Below are 17,587 nucleotides of genomic sequence, written 5' to 3' on the forward strand. Positions count from 1 at the left end.
TGGATGAGGGTTTCAGCAGCAGATGAGCTGAGGCAGGGGCGGAGACGGGCAATGTTACGGAGGTGGAAATAGGCGATTCTAGTTATGCGGCCTGAAGCTCATTTCAGGGTCAAATATGACACCTAGGTTGTGAACAGTCTGGTTCAGCCTCAAGTACAGTACTGCAGTATGAGTTGGCATCTTCAGGGGAGGAGAGAAAATTAGGAGGGGGAAAAAATCTTAACCTATTTTCTTGAAAAGAAAAGGCCAAGGGCTGATTTAATTGATGTCTTTAAAAATATGAAGGAATTTGATAGGGTCGACATAGAGAGGTTTTCATTTGTGGGGAGTTCAAAATTAGGTGTCATAAATATAAGATAGTCACTAATAAATCCAATCAGGAATTCAGGAGAGACCTCTTTACCCATAGAGTGGTTAGAATGGAACTTGCTACCACATGGAGAGAGAAACAGGGTTAACGTTTCAGGAATAGAAGGATTATGCAGAGAGGCTTAGATGAAGTCGGGTAAAAGGGGGATTCTGTGGAGCATGAGCGCCATGCATGGATCAGTTTTGCCGAATGGCCCTGTTTCTGTGCTGCAAATTCTGTGTTATATTAATTCTGCCCATTCCTGGGCTCTGCCTTTGATAGTGATTGACAGGTTGGAAGGGGAACTCTGCTAACCCCTCCCCTCGCCCCACAGCTACGTGCCGAACGTGACTCCGCAACTCTTGACGCAGTCGCAGCCGCAGGAGAAAACGGACGTCAGGCGCCGGTTGTGATGGATGGCAGGAAAGGCCAATCAAAAGGAGGACCTGCCTGTCGGATCGGGCGGTGCCGTCCGGCAGAACCAATCAGCACCGAGCAGGGGGACGGGACAAGACTTGCTGGCCGGTCACAGTGAAGCGCTCAGACAGATACCGTTCACTTTATCTCTAGGTCACTGAGGTAGTGAGAGGGGAATCTCAAACTTAAAACAACAACAACAAGAAGTGAATTAAAATAATAAGCAAAAATGTCGCTATCTAATAAACTGACCTTGGATAAAGTCGACGTGAAGGGGCAGAGAGTGATCATGAGGTGAGTGAGGAGGGAAGGCCCCATTGAACTCGGACATGGCCCCAATCCAACTGCTTCCAAATTGCAAAGTGCTGCTAATTTTATATATTCCGAATTGAGAATATTGTTTATATTGATCCTACAACGCCATTGAATTGTGTCTCTGTGTGTTCGTTAGAGCTTGTGGTTTAATGAGAAACGTGAGATCTCAAAATCATTAACAATTAATGTGCAGAAATATCAAGATCCAAATTTCTTGGCCACCGCGCACACGTGCTGATGGATTGAAACTAAATATTTGACACATTTTACTTTTGCAATGAATTTGATAATTGAATTATTAGTGGGTTTGTGCAAAGCAGCCTTAAGCTGTGCAACGTGCTGAAATAAAGTGCAGAATTGCAAAACGTTTTTGGGGAGGGGTTGGTGAACTGTGCATCTTCATATTTGCTCGATCTGAAACCACTTTGATAGCAAAAAAAAAATCATCCATATAGACTTTCATTCATGAGTAGTTGTTAATTAAGTTTGCATTTAAGTTTGCTCAACATTTATCTTGGCCCTAAAATATTTATTTAAAAAAATGAAACTGATCTTTTTTGGAGCTGGTCTAAGTCGATGCATTTGAAGGGTTTATACTTTCTGCAAATTAAATCAACATTATTCAGTGTTTTAATTTGATCACTTGTAATTTTGTTATACTTTAATGCTTTTATTCTCCTTTTTACTAAATTTACTAACTTATAATTTCAATTCACTTTGGAAAATGCTCCCTATGCATTTTTTATGAGTGAGAGAATGAAGGGTTAATGGTGCAAACCCAAAGATACCACTGCTGCTGCCCTTTGCTTAATTGATGAGTTGGAGAATACTTCATCGAGATGACCTTTAATCTTAAATGCCAGAGCACAGATGTAGAGGTATTTCTGGATTAGTAGTAAGTAGTTGTGTGAAAAGTCCTTATGAATGAAGTGAAGGGCAAGGTCATTTTTCCACCCTTTGTGCTCATGGGAGTTTGAGGAAAATTGCAAAATAAAATTAAAAAAATCTATGCTGTCAAAGATGGCTTCCAATGTTCCCAGGATTTTAAGCACAATGGATGCAGTTCAGAGCTCCTTCTAGGCTGCAATGCATTTTGTCTCTAGCTGCCAGAGTGTTTGTATGACTGATATTTCCAGTGTCCTGCACCAGTAATCTACTTGTAGACATGAGTGAGTTTAGAACAAAAAAATCATGGCTAGATTTGTCCTATGGGTGTGTGCACAGGACACTGACTTTGACATTTTCTTGCACTCTTAACCTTCAGAATGAATGAGTGGCAGATGTTAGATGGCTGCATTTGGAGCTAGGGTCTACCAGTAAAAATACTGACATGTCAAGTTGCTGCTAACTCCATACTTGAAGTGTTGCCCTTGTGCAGCTTTTGATAGTCCAAGACAGATGGCCGTAATTATTTTTGGTACAGAGAGCCTTTAAGAACCTGAAATATACAAAGGTTTGAAACTGCAGTCAGAATTATCTGCAGGCTCTCCTTGCATCAATTATTTTTAGTGTTCTCATAAAGGAGTAGTGTGTGGTAATTCTGGCTTAACTGAGGCTTTTATATTAGAGATGATCCAAAACTCGGCTGCCCGTGTCCTAACGCGCACCAATTCCTGTTCACCCATCACCCGTGTGTTCGCTGACCTACATTGGTTAAGCAATGCCTTGATTTCACAATTCTCATCCTTATTTTCAAATCCCTCCATGGCCTTGCCCCTCCCTATCTCTCTAATCTCCTCCAGCTCTACAACCCCACCCATCCGAGATGTCTGCGCTTCTCTAATTCTGCCCTCTTGAGCATCCCTGATTATAATCACTCAACCATTGGTGGCCGTGCTTTCTGTTGCCTAGGCCCAAACTTTGGAATTCCCTGCCTAAACCTCTCTCTTTCCTCCTTCCAGATGCTCCTTAAAACCTACCTCTGACCAAGCTTTTGGTCACCTGCTGTAATTTCTCCTAGTGCAGCTCGGTGTCAAATTAAAAAAACAATCTCAATACTCCTGTGAAGCGCCTTGGGATGTTTCACTGTTAAAGGCACTATATAAATACAAGTTATCATCATTAGTATTCCTACTCTTAACATTTTTAGTAGCAAGGTCCATTATTTTTGCAGCAATTTCATAGCATGCTTTTCTTTAAATGCTAATATTGCTAACTGCAAAATGGTCTGGCTGTCTGAGAACCAATTCCAAGATGGTTGTCCTGGCAAAATTTTAGCAGGAGAATGACTTGATTTAAAATTCTTCTGGTAATTGTTAAAACTCTCTGGGACCATTCAATCCACAATGAACTGTGAGGTTGCGAGCAGGATGTAGTAACAAAGTTACAATATCCTGCATGTGGGTATCAGCAGTTGCAATCAGAGCATGTGTGTTGGCCTGACTAAGAGATCTCAATAGCCAATAACTGCACAAATGATCAAGTAAAAAGTATATAGCTTTTTGGGGGATAAAATGGCATTATTTTATGTTTTTGATGTGATTGGAATATCTTGCAAGAGTAATTGAATTGTAAATGTTTGTACCAATGACCATTTTATCTATGAAATTTGCCTGCTGGTGTGACTCGGCCAAGAACGCGTAAACTTTAATTATACCTATAGCAACATGGGTTTCTGATTTGAGTTCGTTCGCACATGTGTAATGTGCATAGATTTGTTAATTTCACTGTCTGAATGATTTCTACTGCTCACCGATTCCATTGTGCAGTACATTCAGAAGCAGAAAGCGAGTGATGAGATATTCTACCACATGAGTAATCTTAAAACCACGATTAAGTAGTGGAATGTGAAGTGAGGATGAGTGGGTGACCTTTTACATTGCACGATAGGTTTTCAGGATGAATGTATTCAGTACCATTATTTCACATGGATGGCGATTCAGAGACTGAATCCGTAAAACTTTCTCTGTGCATTAAATTGACATTGCAATACGCTCCTGGTTAGTCACCTTACCTTGGTAAGTTTTTTGAATTTGAAAACTGCCCAACTGATTTGTTTGCTGTAAATGTTTTTTCTGTTTATAATCTTGACTGCATTGCTTTGAGATGTACCACCCTGCAGATGTTGATACACTCCTGGGTTCCCCTTCCAAATAGTGACAAACTACCATTCATCCTGGCAAATATTGACATCTCCAGTAAACCCCTGTCCCAACTTCCAGCAGACAGTAAAATATCCCAAAATAAAACACCACTGTCATTGTAGAAAATGTTTTATTAGTGCACTGAAATAGGTGTAATAAGTTAGCAAGTTCAAAAATGTAATGACAGAAGGAATCTGATGACTGTGTGGCGTTCCCTAGGATATCGGAGTTCCAGTTTGAAAATCTATATCTTGCAGCCATCAAAAAAAAAAAGATTTGACTGCTGTTTCCCTGAACTAGATTTGTGTCCGATCCTGGAGGTGAACATAAGATCATAAGAAATAGCAGCAGGCCATTTGGCCCCTCGAGCCTGCTCCGCCATTCAATAAGATCATGACTGATCTGGTCATGGACTCAGCTCCACTTCCCTGCCCGCTCCCCATAACCCTTTACTCCCTTATCACTCAAAAGTCTGTTTATCTTCGCCTTAAATATATTCAATGACCCAGCCTCCACAGCTCTCTGGGGCAGAGAATTCCATAGTTTTAAACCCTCAGAAGAAATTTCTCCTCAGCTCAGTTTTAAATGGGCGGCCCCTTATTTTAAGACTATGTCCCCCTAGTTTTAGTTTCCCCTATGATTGGAAATATCCTCTCTGCGTCCACCTTGTCGAGCCCCCTCAATATCTTATGTTTCGATAAGATCACACCTCATTCTTCTAAACTCCAATGAGTATTGCCGGTTCAACCTATCTTCATAAGTCAGTCCCCTCATCTCCAGAATCAACCTAGTGAAAGGACAGTGTTGAAGTCATTGTGCTGAAATAAACATAGTGAGAGAGGCAGTATTAAGGGGTTTAGCATCTTTGAAAGTGGATAAATCCCGAGGCCTTGATGAAATGTATCCCAGGCTGTTAAGAGAAAATAGCAGAGGCTCTGACCATCATTTTCCAATCCTCTCTAGCTCCAGGTGTGGTACTGGCGGACTGATAACATTGTACCTTTGTTTAAAAAGGGAGAAAGGGATAGACTGAGTAATTACAGGCCAGTAAGCCTAACCTAAGTGGTGGAAAATTATTGGAAAAAATTCTGAGGGACAGGATAAATCTTTATTTAGAAAGACATGCATTAATCAAGGACAGTCAGCATGGATTTGTTAAGGGAAGGTCGTGTCTGACTAACTTGATTGAATTTTTTGAGGCTGTAACAAGGGTCAATGAGGGTAGTGTGTTTGATGTAGTCTTTATGGATTTTAGCAAGGCTCTGCTATTTCCTCTTTTGCTTCTGTTAACAGCCTGGGATACATTTCATCCAGGCCTGGGGATTTATCCACTTTCAAAAATGCTAAGGTCCCACATGGCAGACTGGTCACGAAAGTAAAAGCCCATGGGATCCAGGGCAAAGTGGCAAGTTGGATCCAAAATTGGTTCCGGCAGGAAGCAAGGGTAATAGTTGATTGTTTTTGTGACTGGAAGGCTGTTTCCAGTGGGGTTCCGCAGGGCTCAGTGCTAGGACCCTTGCTTTTTGTGGTATAGATCAAGGATTTAGACTTGAATGTAGGGGGTATGATTAAGAAGTTTGCAGATGATACAAAAATTGGCTGTGTGGTTGATGATGAAGAAAGCTGTAGACTGCAGGAAGATATCAATGAATGGTCAGGTGGGCAGAACAGTGGCAAATGGAATTCAATCCGGAGAAGTGTGAGGGAATGCATTTGGGGAGGGCTAGCAAGGCAATACACATTAAATGGTAGGACACTTAGCAGTGTAGAGAAACAGAGAACTTGGAGTGCGTGTCCACAGATCCCTGAAGGTAGCAGGCCAGGGGGTTAAGGCGGCATATGGAATGCTTGCCTTTATTAGCCGAGGCATAGAATACAAGAGCAGTGAGGTTGTGCTTGAACTGTAGAAAACATTAGTTAGGCCACAACTAGAGTACTGCGTGCAGTTCTGGTCACCACATAACAGGAAAGATGTGATAGCACTAGAGAGGGTACAGAGGGGATTTACGAGGATGATGCCTGGACTGGAGAATTTTAGCTACGAGGAAAGATTGGACAGGCTGGGTTTGTTTTCTTTTGAACAGAGGAGGCTGAGGGAGACCTTTTTATTGAGGTGTTTAAAATTATGAGGGGCTTAGATAGTAGATAGGAAGCACCTAGTTCCCTTAGCAGAAAGGTCAGCAACCAGGGGGCATAGATTTAAGGTAATTGGTAGGAGGTTTAGAGGGGATTTAAAAGGAAATGTTTTAACCCAGAGGGTGGTGGGGGTCTGGAGCTCACTACCTGAAAGGGTGGTAGAGGCAGAAACCCTCACCACATTTAAAAAAAATACTTAGATGTGCACTTGAAGTGCGATAACCTACAAGACTGGAAAGTGGGAATAGGCTGTTTGTCGGCCGGCGCGGACATGATGGGCTGAAGTGGCCGTCTTCCGTGCTGTAAATTTCTATGACTCGATATTTCTATGCTCCTCTAATTCTGCCCTCTTGAGCATCCCTGATTATAATCGCTCAACCATTGTTGGCCGTGCCTTCTGTTGCCTAGGCCCAAGCTCTGGAATTGCTTGTTTAAACCTCTCTGCCTCGCTACCTCTCTTTCCTCCTTCAAGATGCTCATTAAAACCTTCCTCTTTGACCAAGCTTATGGTCACCTGCCCTAATTTCTCCTTATGTGGCTCGGTGTCAAATTTTTTGCCTCAATACTCCTGTGAAACGCCTTGGGTCGTTTGACTATGTTAAAGGCGCTATATAAATACAAGTTATTGCTTTTACATAAGAAATAGGAGTCGGCCATACGGTCCCTCGAGCCTGCTCCGCCATTTAATACGATCATGGCTGATCTGATCATGGACTCTGGTCCACTTCCCTGCCCGCTTTTAATGTCCTACCGAGTTTACGTGTCTATCAGATTATGGTATGACTTTCTAGATTCTAGAATTAGCAACAGCCTTGTGTGCAGGCCAGCTGCATTTTATTTTTTTTTTAAAAACAGCTCTCCATATACCTGTTTTCCATCTCGCCCCCTCCTAATTTCTCCCCATCTCTCTTGATAATGCTCACTCTTGTTTCATGAATGCTGGGCTCTTTGTTAGCTAGCTCAAGTGGCCTTTAGGCCAAGTGATCGCAAACAGTGAGTATCGGCATGTTCTACGATTGTGGAGGTCCGAAAGCTGAACCTAATTCTGTCCTTGCACAACTTCCAGATGCACTTTTCAGTAGAGGTCACTATATAATTTTTTTTTGTCTTGGTTTCCCTAACTCTGCTGGCAGTCTATCAGTCTTTAATAACCAGTACAATAGAACTGTGTCTTTTAGCGGTGTACAGATAAAATGGTTAGTAAAGAAAGAACTAGCATTTCATGGCTTTCACAACCTCAGGATATCCTACAGCATTTTACAACCAATGAAGTGTAGTTACTGTTGTGCTGTAGAACTGCTGAATTGCTTACCTTTTCAATAAACTTAAAGATGTATTTGTGGTATGCAGTGAGTTTGTTTTTGGATTATATCCGGTATTCTGATTTATCGTGTGTTTTTCTGATACTGTTACTGTGCTTATTTTGAGCTCAGCCGACCTTGAGGTCTTTTCTCCAATTTCCCTTTCCTGGGTCTCCGTCAACTACAGATAAGAGGACAGGCTGCCAGTTTGCTGCTTGACCCCTTGAACCATCTTTAGGGTGATTTTATCTGTAGTGCCTTGCCCTTTAGAGGGACGTCTGGATTCTCGACTTCCTTGTGATACACCTGAGGTTCGGGACCACATATGGTCTGTGTGGGACTAATTCTCTTTTTTTTTTCCCCCTTCCATAGCACAGCACTTTAAGGATCCAACACACTGACATATCCACCCTCCAGTGACTCATTCAAGTGCCCATTGTTCAAGTGTGAGCATAGATGATGAATGCTTGAAGACCATTTGACTGGGAATACCACAGCCTGGCCTGATCCAGTCTTTGCCCATTGTTCACACATGTTTTCTCGCCAGGGTCATGATCAGGAACATAAACCCTACCTGATTTTTTCGCCCCTCTAGCAATTATAATCTCTGTGGTGCTACCCCACCTCATATCGGCTAATTGAGCACGAACCAGCGACTGGTACCTTCCGGTTTGTACGGTTCAGTTTCATACTGCCATTACATAGAAACATAGAAAATAGGTGCAGGAGCAGGCCATTCAGCCCTTCTAGCCTGCACCGCCATTCAATGAGTTCATGGCTGAACATGAAACTTCAGTACCCCCTTCCTGCTTTCTCGCCATAACCCTTGATCCCCCGAGTAGTAAGGACTTCATCTAACTCCCTTTTGAATATATTTAGTGAATTGGCCTCAACTACTTTCTGTGGTAGAGAATTCCACAGGTTCACCACTCTCTGGGTGAAGAAGTTTCTCCTCAACTCGGTCCTAAATGGCTTACCCCTTATCCTCACACTGTGACCCCTGGTTCTGGACTTCCCCAACATTGGGAACATTCTTCCTGCATCTAACCTGTCTAAACCCGTCAGAATTTTAAACGTTTCTATGAGGTCCCCTCTCATTCTTCTGAACTCCAGTGAATACAAGCCCAGTTGATCCAGTCTTTCTTGATAGGTCAGTCCCGCCATCCCGGGAATCAGTCTGGTGAATCTTCGCTGCACTCCTTAAATAGCAAGAATGTCCTTCCTCAAGTTAGGAGACCAAAACTGTACACAATACTCCAGGTGTGGCCTCACCAAGGCCCTGTACAACTGTAGCAACACCTCCCTGCCCCTGTATTCAAATCCCCTCGCTATGAAGGCCAACATGCCATTTGCTTTCTTAACCGCCTGCTGTACCTGCATGCTAACCTTCAATGACTGATGTACCATGACACCCAGGTCTCGTTGCACCTTCCCTTTTCCTAATCTGTCACCATTCAGATAATAGTCTGTCTCTCTGTTTTTACCACCAAAGTGGATAACCTCACATTTATCCACATTATACTTCATCTGCCATGCATCTGCCCACTCACCTAACCTATCCAAGTCACTCTGCAGCCTAATAGCATCCTCCTCGCAGCTCACACTGCCACCCAACTTAGTGTCATCCGCAAATTTGGAGATACTGCATTTAATCCCCTCGTCTAAATCATTAATGTACAATGTAAACAGCTGGGGCCTCAGCACAGAACCTTGCGGCACCCCACTAGTCACTGCCTGCCATTCTGAAAAGTACTCGTTTACTCCTACTCTTTGCTTCCTGTCTGACAACCAGTTCTCAATCCACGTCAGCACACTACCCCCAATCCCATGTGCTTTAACTTTGCACATTAATCTCTTGTGTGGGACCTTGTCGAAAGCCTTCTGAAAGTCCAAATATACCACATCAACTGGTTCTCCTTTGTCCACTTTACTGGAAACATCCTCAAAAAATTCCAGAAGATTTGTCAAGCATGATTTCCCTTTCACAAATCCATGCTGACTTGGACCTATCATGTCACCATTTTCCAGATGCACTGCTATGACATCCTTAATAATTGATTCCATCATTTTTCCCACTACTGAGGTCAGGCTGATGTAACACCAATTGTTGAATTGCTTTAGTACAAAGACTTACTCCGCTGTACTTAAATATTGTTTTGCTAGTTGCAAGCAACTACTGTGTACATTGATCGTTGCTACAAACCAAATGTCTTTGTAGTATCCATGTATTAAAAGTGACTGGATCATTGAAGACATTATATTACTGAGACTGAATCCCTATTATTGATTTGTAAAGTTGTAACATCACTGTCTTACAGAGTGGACTTCAATGTACCAATGAAGAATAATCAGATCACCAACAACCAAAGGTAAGATGCACTTTGATGCTGCCTATTGATTCTGTATACAGTATAGTATAAAACAGAAATTCAGTTGGCTGGTTCTGATTCAGTGTATGATTATCAGAATAGATGATTGGATTATTACATGAAAGTCTGTACACGAGATGTATATTTGTATTTTAATGTTTCTCTCTTCCCTTGCCTCCTGAAGACAGTGACACATGCTACATTATAGTTTCCCAGATATTGTCTAATATCTTCCTCCAAGTGATTATTTTACATTTATGTGTCAAAACATTACATTTTGGTAGACTATTCCACCATTAGGCTCATCATGGGTGTGCCTGATCCTGACTTCACCTGATAATCCACATTCGCACACTTTGCAGCAGGTGACAATAGGTCAGGAATGGCCACTCCAGCTATCAGACATACAATCATAGAATGATTACAGCATAGATGGAGGCCAGTCGAGCCCGTGCCAGTTCACTGCAAGAGTGCTTCGGTTTGTCCCACTCCCCCGCCCATTCCCTGTAGTCTTGCAAATTTCAGTGCAATGTTTGACACAGGAATGTAATGTAGATAAATGTGTAATAATGGAGGTAGAGATGTTGAGGCAGAAGTTATCTGGGATAGTGTGGCACCATTTACATTAATCACTATTATAATCTTTTCTGGCAGATTACACAGGAGCATAATTGTGTGCTATATTACAATATATAATCCTAATATAGTGGAGCTTAGCTGCTGTAAATATATATCCAGAGTATTGGTTTGCATTGCATGGTGTTCAGTGCAATGTATGAAATGAACACTGGTGCACTGAACATACGGGATTAAGTTAAGTCACGGTACAGTATTATGCAAGCAAAACTCACCTTAACATAAACATTATTTAGGTTCTCTTGTACTGCATATCTGGCGATCAGATGTTCTTTGAACGTTGCTGTTCTATAACATGCAATAACAACGTATGATTTAAGATTGACTAGAACCTTTTGGAAATGTTCGGACAAGAAAAATTTGGAGGCAACAGAAAAAGAAATGTGGGATCAAAGTAATATATTTTAACTTTATTTTTTTCTACAGGATTAAAGCTGCAATTCCAACTATTCAGCACTGTTTAAACAATGGAGCCAAGTCGGTGGTTATCATGAGCCATTTAGGGAGGCCTGATGGTACACCCATGCCTGAAAAGTATTCACTGGCACCAGTTGCAGAGGAATTGAAGAAACTTATGGGAAGGTAAAGTGGAAACCGAGCAACCAGATCACCCAGATGTGTATAACTTGCTTAAAGACTGCCTTATTTTTAATAAAATATCCAAAAGTATTCCAAAGAAACAGACTGGTGCTTTCAACATGCTTATACAGTCTTGATAGATATGCTTACTTGACACTTTACAAACTGCAGGATATCTTTAAAATGTGTAAATGTAGCACCTGCAAGATTGCTGATCATTATAGAGCAGGACAACATTTTAAAATATTAATTTGTAAATGGTGAATGCTTGTGGAATGTGGATTTTTGTTGGGTAAGGGTGCAGAACAGAATTGGAGCTGATGGAGTAACCTAAAACCAAGTGTGATTGTTTTTGCATATGAAAGGTAACCTGATTATGCCATAAAAGTGTCATTGTTAACCCTTACACCCACAGTACCTGATGGGGCAGGGGTCATGGTAAGGCATTTGTGTATGGACAGTCCCACACATTTCCTGTTACGCAACTATAAATTGTTGTGGTACCAGTATTATAACGACATAGAAAAATTGCATCTTTCCTGCGCAAGGACCTCCTAAAGTTTTATTTTGGTTTACAAATAGGAATATTACCTTCCTCAAAGATTGTGTTGGATGTGAAGTTGAGGAAGCATGTGCTAACCCAGCTGATGGAAGTGTGATTCTCCTGGAAAACCTACGATTCCATGTTGAAGAGGAGGGGAAAGGGAAAGATGCATCTGGGAATAAGGTGAGATTTAATTCTATTAACATGAGTAAAGGTTTTTGAATAGTAATACGGGTAGTAAAGGTATGAAGGAGGCCCAAGAATTTCTGAAGTGGAAAGGAGTACAGTGGCGAGAAAACATCCCTTCAGCTGGATTAGTGGACTACTGGTGTAAAATGGATCTGATAGTGAAGTGAAATTTTGCAGTTCTAGGAAAAGGGTGTAGGCTGAAGGGTCTCATTTGAACATGTTCACATTCATTACTTACCTTCTGCATGTTGTGTGGTTGATAATGAAGTAGAACATGACAACATGATGGCAGGTGCTGAAATGTGGAAGATTTCTTTGAGACTTCTTCTCGTTTACCCCTCCGCACCCCTTCTTAGTCTCCGAGTGGAAATTCTGTCCTAAAATAACTTGCAAGGAAGTACACGAGTGACCTGAGAACGACTCATCTGAAGCAAAGTGAATATCTTGATGGCAACAGGGCTGAGATCAGGAGTTCAACATGAAAGAAATAATGGGAAATTTCCTATCGAAAGTATCATCTAGACCATGAATACTGAGGTCTATACAAGCAGAGGTTTACAGCACAGAAGGAGGCAATTTTGGCCCATCGTGTCCACGTCAGTCAACAAGAGGCGATCCAGCCGTAGCCCACTTTCCAGCTCTTAAGTCCGTAGCCCTGCAGGTTACGGCACTTCAAGTGCACGTCGAGTACTTTTTAAATGTGGTGAGAGTTTTTGCCTCTACCACCCTTCAGGCAGTGAGTTCCAGACCCCTTAATCCTCTGCATGAAGAAATTTCCCCTCAAATCCCCTCTAAACCTTCTACCAATTACTTTAAATTTATGCCCCCTGGTTGTTGACCCCTCTGCTAAGAAAAGTAGGCCCTTTCTAGCCACGATATCTCGGCCCCTCATAATTTTATACACCTCAATGAGGTCTCCCCTCAGCCTCCTCTGTTCCAAGGACAACAACCCAGTCGATCCAATCTGTCCTCATAGCAAAGATTCTCCACTCCCGGCAACATCCTCATAAATCTTCTCTCTACCCTCTCCAGTGAAATCATGCCCTTCTTGCAATGTGGTGACCAGAACTGCACACAGTACTCCAGCTGTAGCCTAACTAGTGTTTTATATAGTTCAAGCATAACCCACCTGCTCTTGTATTCTATACCTTAGCTAATAAAGGCAAGCATTCCGTATGCCTTCTTAATCACCTTATCTACCTGGCCTGCTACCTTCTGGGGTCTGTGGACATGCACTCCCAGGTCCCTTTGTTCCTCTACACTTCTCAGTGTCCTACCATTTAATGTGTATTCCCTTTCCTATTTCGCCCTCCCCAAATGCATTAACATAGAAAATAGGTGTAGGAGTAGGCCATTCGGCCCTTCGAGCCTGCACCACCATTCAATAAGATCATGGCTGATCATTCCCTGAGTACCCCTTTCCTGCTTTCTCTCCATACCCCTTGATCTCTTTAGCCGTAAGGGCCATATCTAACTCCCTCTTGAATATATCCAATGAACTGGCACCAACAATTCTCTGCGGCAGGGAATTCCACAGGTTAACAACTCTGAGTGAAGATGTTTCTCCTCATCTCAGTCCTAAATGGCCTACCCTTTATCCTAAGACGTGTCCACTGGTTCTGGACTTCCCCAACAATGGGAACATTCTTCCCGCATCTAACTTGTCCTGACCCGTCAGATCTTACACGTTTCTATGAGATCCCCTCTCATCCTTCTAAACTCCAGTGTATAAAGGCCCAGTTGATCCAGTCTCTCCTCATATGTCTGTCCAGCCATCCCTGGAATCAGTCTGGTGAACCTTCGCTGCACTCCCTCAATAGCAAGAACATCCTTCCTCCGATTAGGAGACCAAAACTGAACACCATATTCCAGATGAGGCCTCACCAAGGCCCTGTGCAACTGCAGTAAGACCTCCCTGCTCCTATACTCAAATCCCCTAGCTATGAAGGCCAACGTGCCATTTGCCTTCTTCACCGCTTGATGTTCACTGCATGCCAACTTTCAATGACTGATGAACCCAGGTCTCGTTGCTCCACCCCTTTTCCTAATCTGCTGCCATTCAGATAATCTGCCTTCATGTTTTTGCCCCCAAAGTGAATAACCTCACATTTATCCACATTATACTGCATCTGCCATGCATTTGCCCACTCACCTAACCTGTCCAAATCACCCTGCAACCTCTTAGTGTCCTCCTCACAGCTCACACCGCCACCCAGTTTAGTGTCATCTGCAAACTTGGAGATATTACACTCAATTCCTTCATCCAGATCATTAATGTATATTGTAAAGAGCTGGGGTCCCAGCACTGAGCCCTGCGGCACTCCACTAGTCACTGTCTCCAATTCCGAAAAGGACCAGTTTATCCTGACTCTGTTTCCTATCTGCCAACCAATTCTCTATCATGCCAGTACATTACCCCCAATACCATGTGCTTTGATTTTGCTCACCAATCTCTTGTGTGGGATCTTGTCAAAGTCCAAATACACCACATCCACTGGTTCTCCCTTGTCCACTCTACTAGTTACATCCTCAAAAAAATTCCAGAAGATTTGACGAGCATGATTTCCCTTTCATAAATCCATGCTGATTTGGACCGATCCTGTCCCTGCTTTCCAAATGCACTGCTATTTCATCCTTAATAATTGATTCCAGCACTTTCCCCACTATTGATGTCAGGCTATATAATTACCCGTTTTCTTTCTCCTTTTTTAAAAAGTGGTATTACATTAGCTACCCTCCAGTCCATAGGAACTGATCCAGAGTCGATAGACTGTTGGAAAATGATCACCAATGCATCCACTATTTCTAGGGCCACTTCCTTAAGTACTCTGGGATGCAGACAATCAGGCTCCGGAGATTTATCGGCCTTCAATCCCATCAAATTCTCTGACACAATTTCCCGCCTAATAAGGATATCCTTCAGTTCCTCTTTCTCACTAGACCCTCGGTCCCCTAGTACATCCGGAAGGTTATTTGTGTTTTCCTTCATGAAGACAAAACCAAAGTATTTGTTCAATTGGTCTGCCATTTCTTTGTTCCCCATTTATAAATTCACATGAGTCCGACTGCAAGGGACCGACGATTGTCTTCACTAATCTTTTTCTCTTCACATATCTATAGAAGCTTTTGCAGTCAGTTTTTATGTTCCCGGCAAGCTTCCCCTCGTAGTCTATTTTCCCCCTCCTAATTAAACCCTTTATCCTCCTCTGCTGAATTCTAAATTTCTCCCAGTCCTCAGGTTTGCTGCTTTTTCTGGCCAATTTATATGCCTCTTCCTTGGATCTAACACTATCCTTAATTTCCCTTGTTAGCCATGGTTGAGCCACCTTCCCTGTTTTATTTTTACTCCAGACAGGGATGTACATTTGTTGAAGTTCATCCATGTGATCTATAAATGTTTGCCATTGCTTATCCACCGTCAACCCTTTAAGTACCATTTGCCAGTCTATTCTAACCAATTCACGCCTCATCCCGTCGAAATTAGCTTTCCTTAAGTTCAGGACCCCAGTTTCTGAATTAACTGTCACTCTCCATCTTAATAAAGAATTCTACCATGTTATGGTATCACCTCCCCAAGAGGCCTCGCACAACAAGATTGCTAATTAGTCCCTTCTCATTGCTCATCACCCAGTCGAGGATGGCCAGCTCTCTAGTTGGTTCCTCGACATATTGGTCAAGAAAACCGTCCCTAATACACTCCAGGAAATCCTCCTCCACCGCATTGCTACCAGTTTGGTTAGCCCAATCTATATGTAAATTAAAGTCGCCCATGATAACTGCTGTACCTTTATTGCACTCATCCCTTATTTCTTGTTTGATGCTGTCCCCAGCCTCACTACTACAGTTTGGTGGCCTGTACACAACTCCGACCACCGTTTTCTGCCCTTTGGTATTCCGTAGCTCCACCCATACCGATTCCACATCATCCAAGCCAATGTCCTTCTTACTATTGCATTAATTTCCTCTTTAACTTGCAACGCCACCCCACCACCTTTTCCTTTCTGTTTATCCTTCCTAAATGTTGAATACCCTTGGATGTTGAGTTCCCAGCCTTGGTCACCCTGGAGCCATGTCTCTGTGATGGCAATTACATCATATCCATTAACTGCTATCTGCGCAGTTAATTCGTCCACCTTATTCCGAATACTCCTCGCAATGAGGCACAGAGCCTTCAGGCTTGTCCTTTTAACACACTTTGCCCCTTTAGAATTTTGCTGTAATGTGGCCCTTTTTGTTTTTTGTCTTAAGTTTCTCTGCCCTCCACTTTTACTATTCTCCTTTTCTATCTTTTGCTTCTGTCTCCCTTTTATTTCCCTCTGCCTCCCTGCATAGGTTCCCATCCCCCTGCCATATTAGTTTAACCCCTCCCCAACAGCACTAGCAAACACTCCCCCTAGGACAGTTGGTTTTGGTCCTGCCCAGGTGCAGACTGTCCGGTTTGTACTAGTCCCACCTCTCCCAGAACCGGTTCCAATATCCCAGGAATGTGAATCCCTCTCTTCTGCACCACTCCTCAAGCCACGTATTCATCTGAGCTATCCTGAGATTCCTACTCTGACTAGCACGTGGCACTGGTAGCAATCCTGAGATTACTACTTTTGAGATCCTACTTTTTAATTTAGCTCCTAGCTCCCTAAATTTGTCTCATAGGTAAAAAACGGGATGAGGTCCTACATCGTTGGTACCTATATGCACCACGACAACTGGCTGTTTACCCTCCCTTTTCAGAATGTCCTCGTATATATCATTCAACGGTGTCAGTAGAATTTCAGTAGAACATAATGATGGGCACATGAAATGTTCATGCAGCATCCACTTCAACTGTGTGTTTTTAAAATAAGTAAATAAATAATACTCCCAGCAGTATTATGGTGTGTCTAGAGAGAGCGTTTTGAGCCCTGTAACATTAAGGTGAAGTAGTATTACCTCACACCTTCAGAATTATCTCTCACTTCTCTGGATTAAATTCCATTTGCCACTGTTCTGCCCACCTGACCAGTTGATTGATATCTTCCTGCAGTCCGCAGCTTGCTTTCTTCATTATCAACCCCACAGCCTATTTTTGTACAGCTGCAGACTTGACCAAACTTCACACTGGGTCCAAGAAATGCAATAGTTGCCTTGCATCTAGTGACTGAGAATAAGAGTAGTGCGCATGGAGGAATGACCCAACTCTTATCAATATGGTGGTTGAATGCTGATCTATCTAGATCATATTCTTGCTCCAGTGAGTATATACAAAGTCAATATTGTGTGTCTATATCCTCATTCAACAGTGTCACTAGGAATTCAGTAAATCATAATGATGGGCATATTAAATATTCATGCAGCATCCACTTCAACTCTGTTTTTAAAATAAATAAATAATACTCCCAGCAGTATTATGGTGTGTCTAGAGAGAGCGTTTTGAGCTCTAACATTAAGGTGAAGTACTAGTATCTATAGATGTACTACTAGTTGTTGCAGTAGTTTGAGGTGATGGATAGTGCACCTGTAATGTATCTCATGGCATTGTGTGTGTTCTAATATTTTGGTACCAATACAATAAATAAGCCCAGTGACGAGAGATTTTGTGTGCTTGGCATAAAAATTAAATCTGTTGGGTAAATAAATCTTCTAGGAGTACACTGAATTAATTCCTCCTATTATTAACTCCACCATCTACCTTA

The 17,587-nt window shown here is 42.3% G+C and overlaps 1 protein-coding gene across 1 annotated transcript in view; it reads left to right on the top strand.

Moving 5' to 3' along the window:
• Window positions 1-848: 848 nt before the first annotated feature.
• Window positions 849-17,587, top strand: part of pgk1 (phosphoglycerate kinase 1) — a 33,904-nt gene continuing 17,165 nt past the window's right edge. The window contains exons 1-4 of the mRNA XM_070882016.1: window positions 849-1,060; window positions 9,920-9,970; window positions 11,033-11,188; window positions 11,768-11,912. Coding sequence (XP_070738117.1) covers window positions 996-1,060; window positions 9,920-9,970; window positions 11,033-11,188; window positions 11,768-11,912 — 417 coding nt within the window. The 5' untranslated portion in view covers window positions 849-995. The remainder of the gene's footprint in view (window positions 1,061-9,919; window positions 9,971-11,032; window positions 11,189-11,767; window positions 11,913-17,587) is intronic.

This window comes from Pristiophorus japonicus, chromosome 6 (genome assembly GCF_044704955.1).
Source record: "Pristiophorus japonicus isolate sPriJap1 chromosome 6, sPriJap1.hap1, whole genome shotgun sequence".
Taxonomy (NCBI): Eukaryota; Metazoa; Chordata; class Chondrichthyes; family Pristiophoridae; genus Pristiophorus; species Pristiophorus japonicus.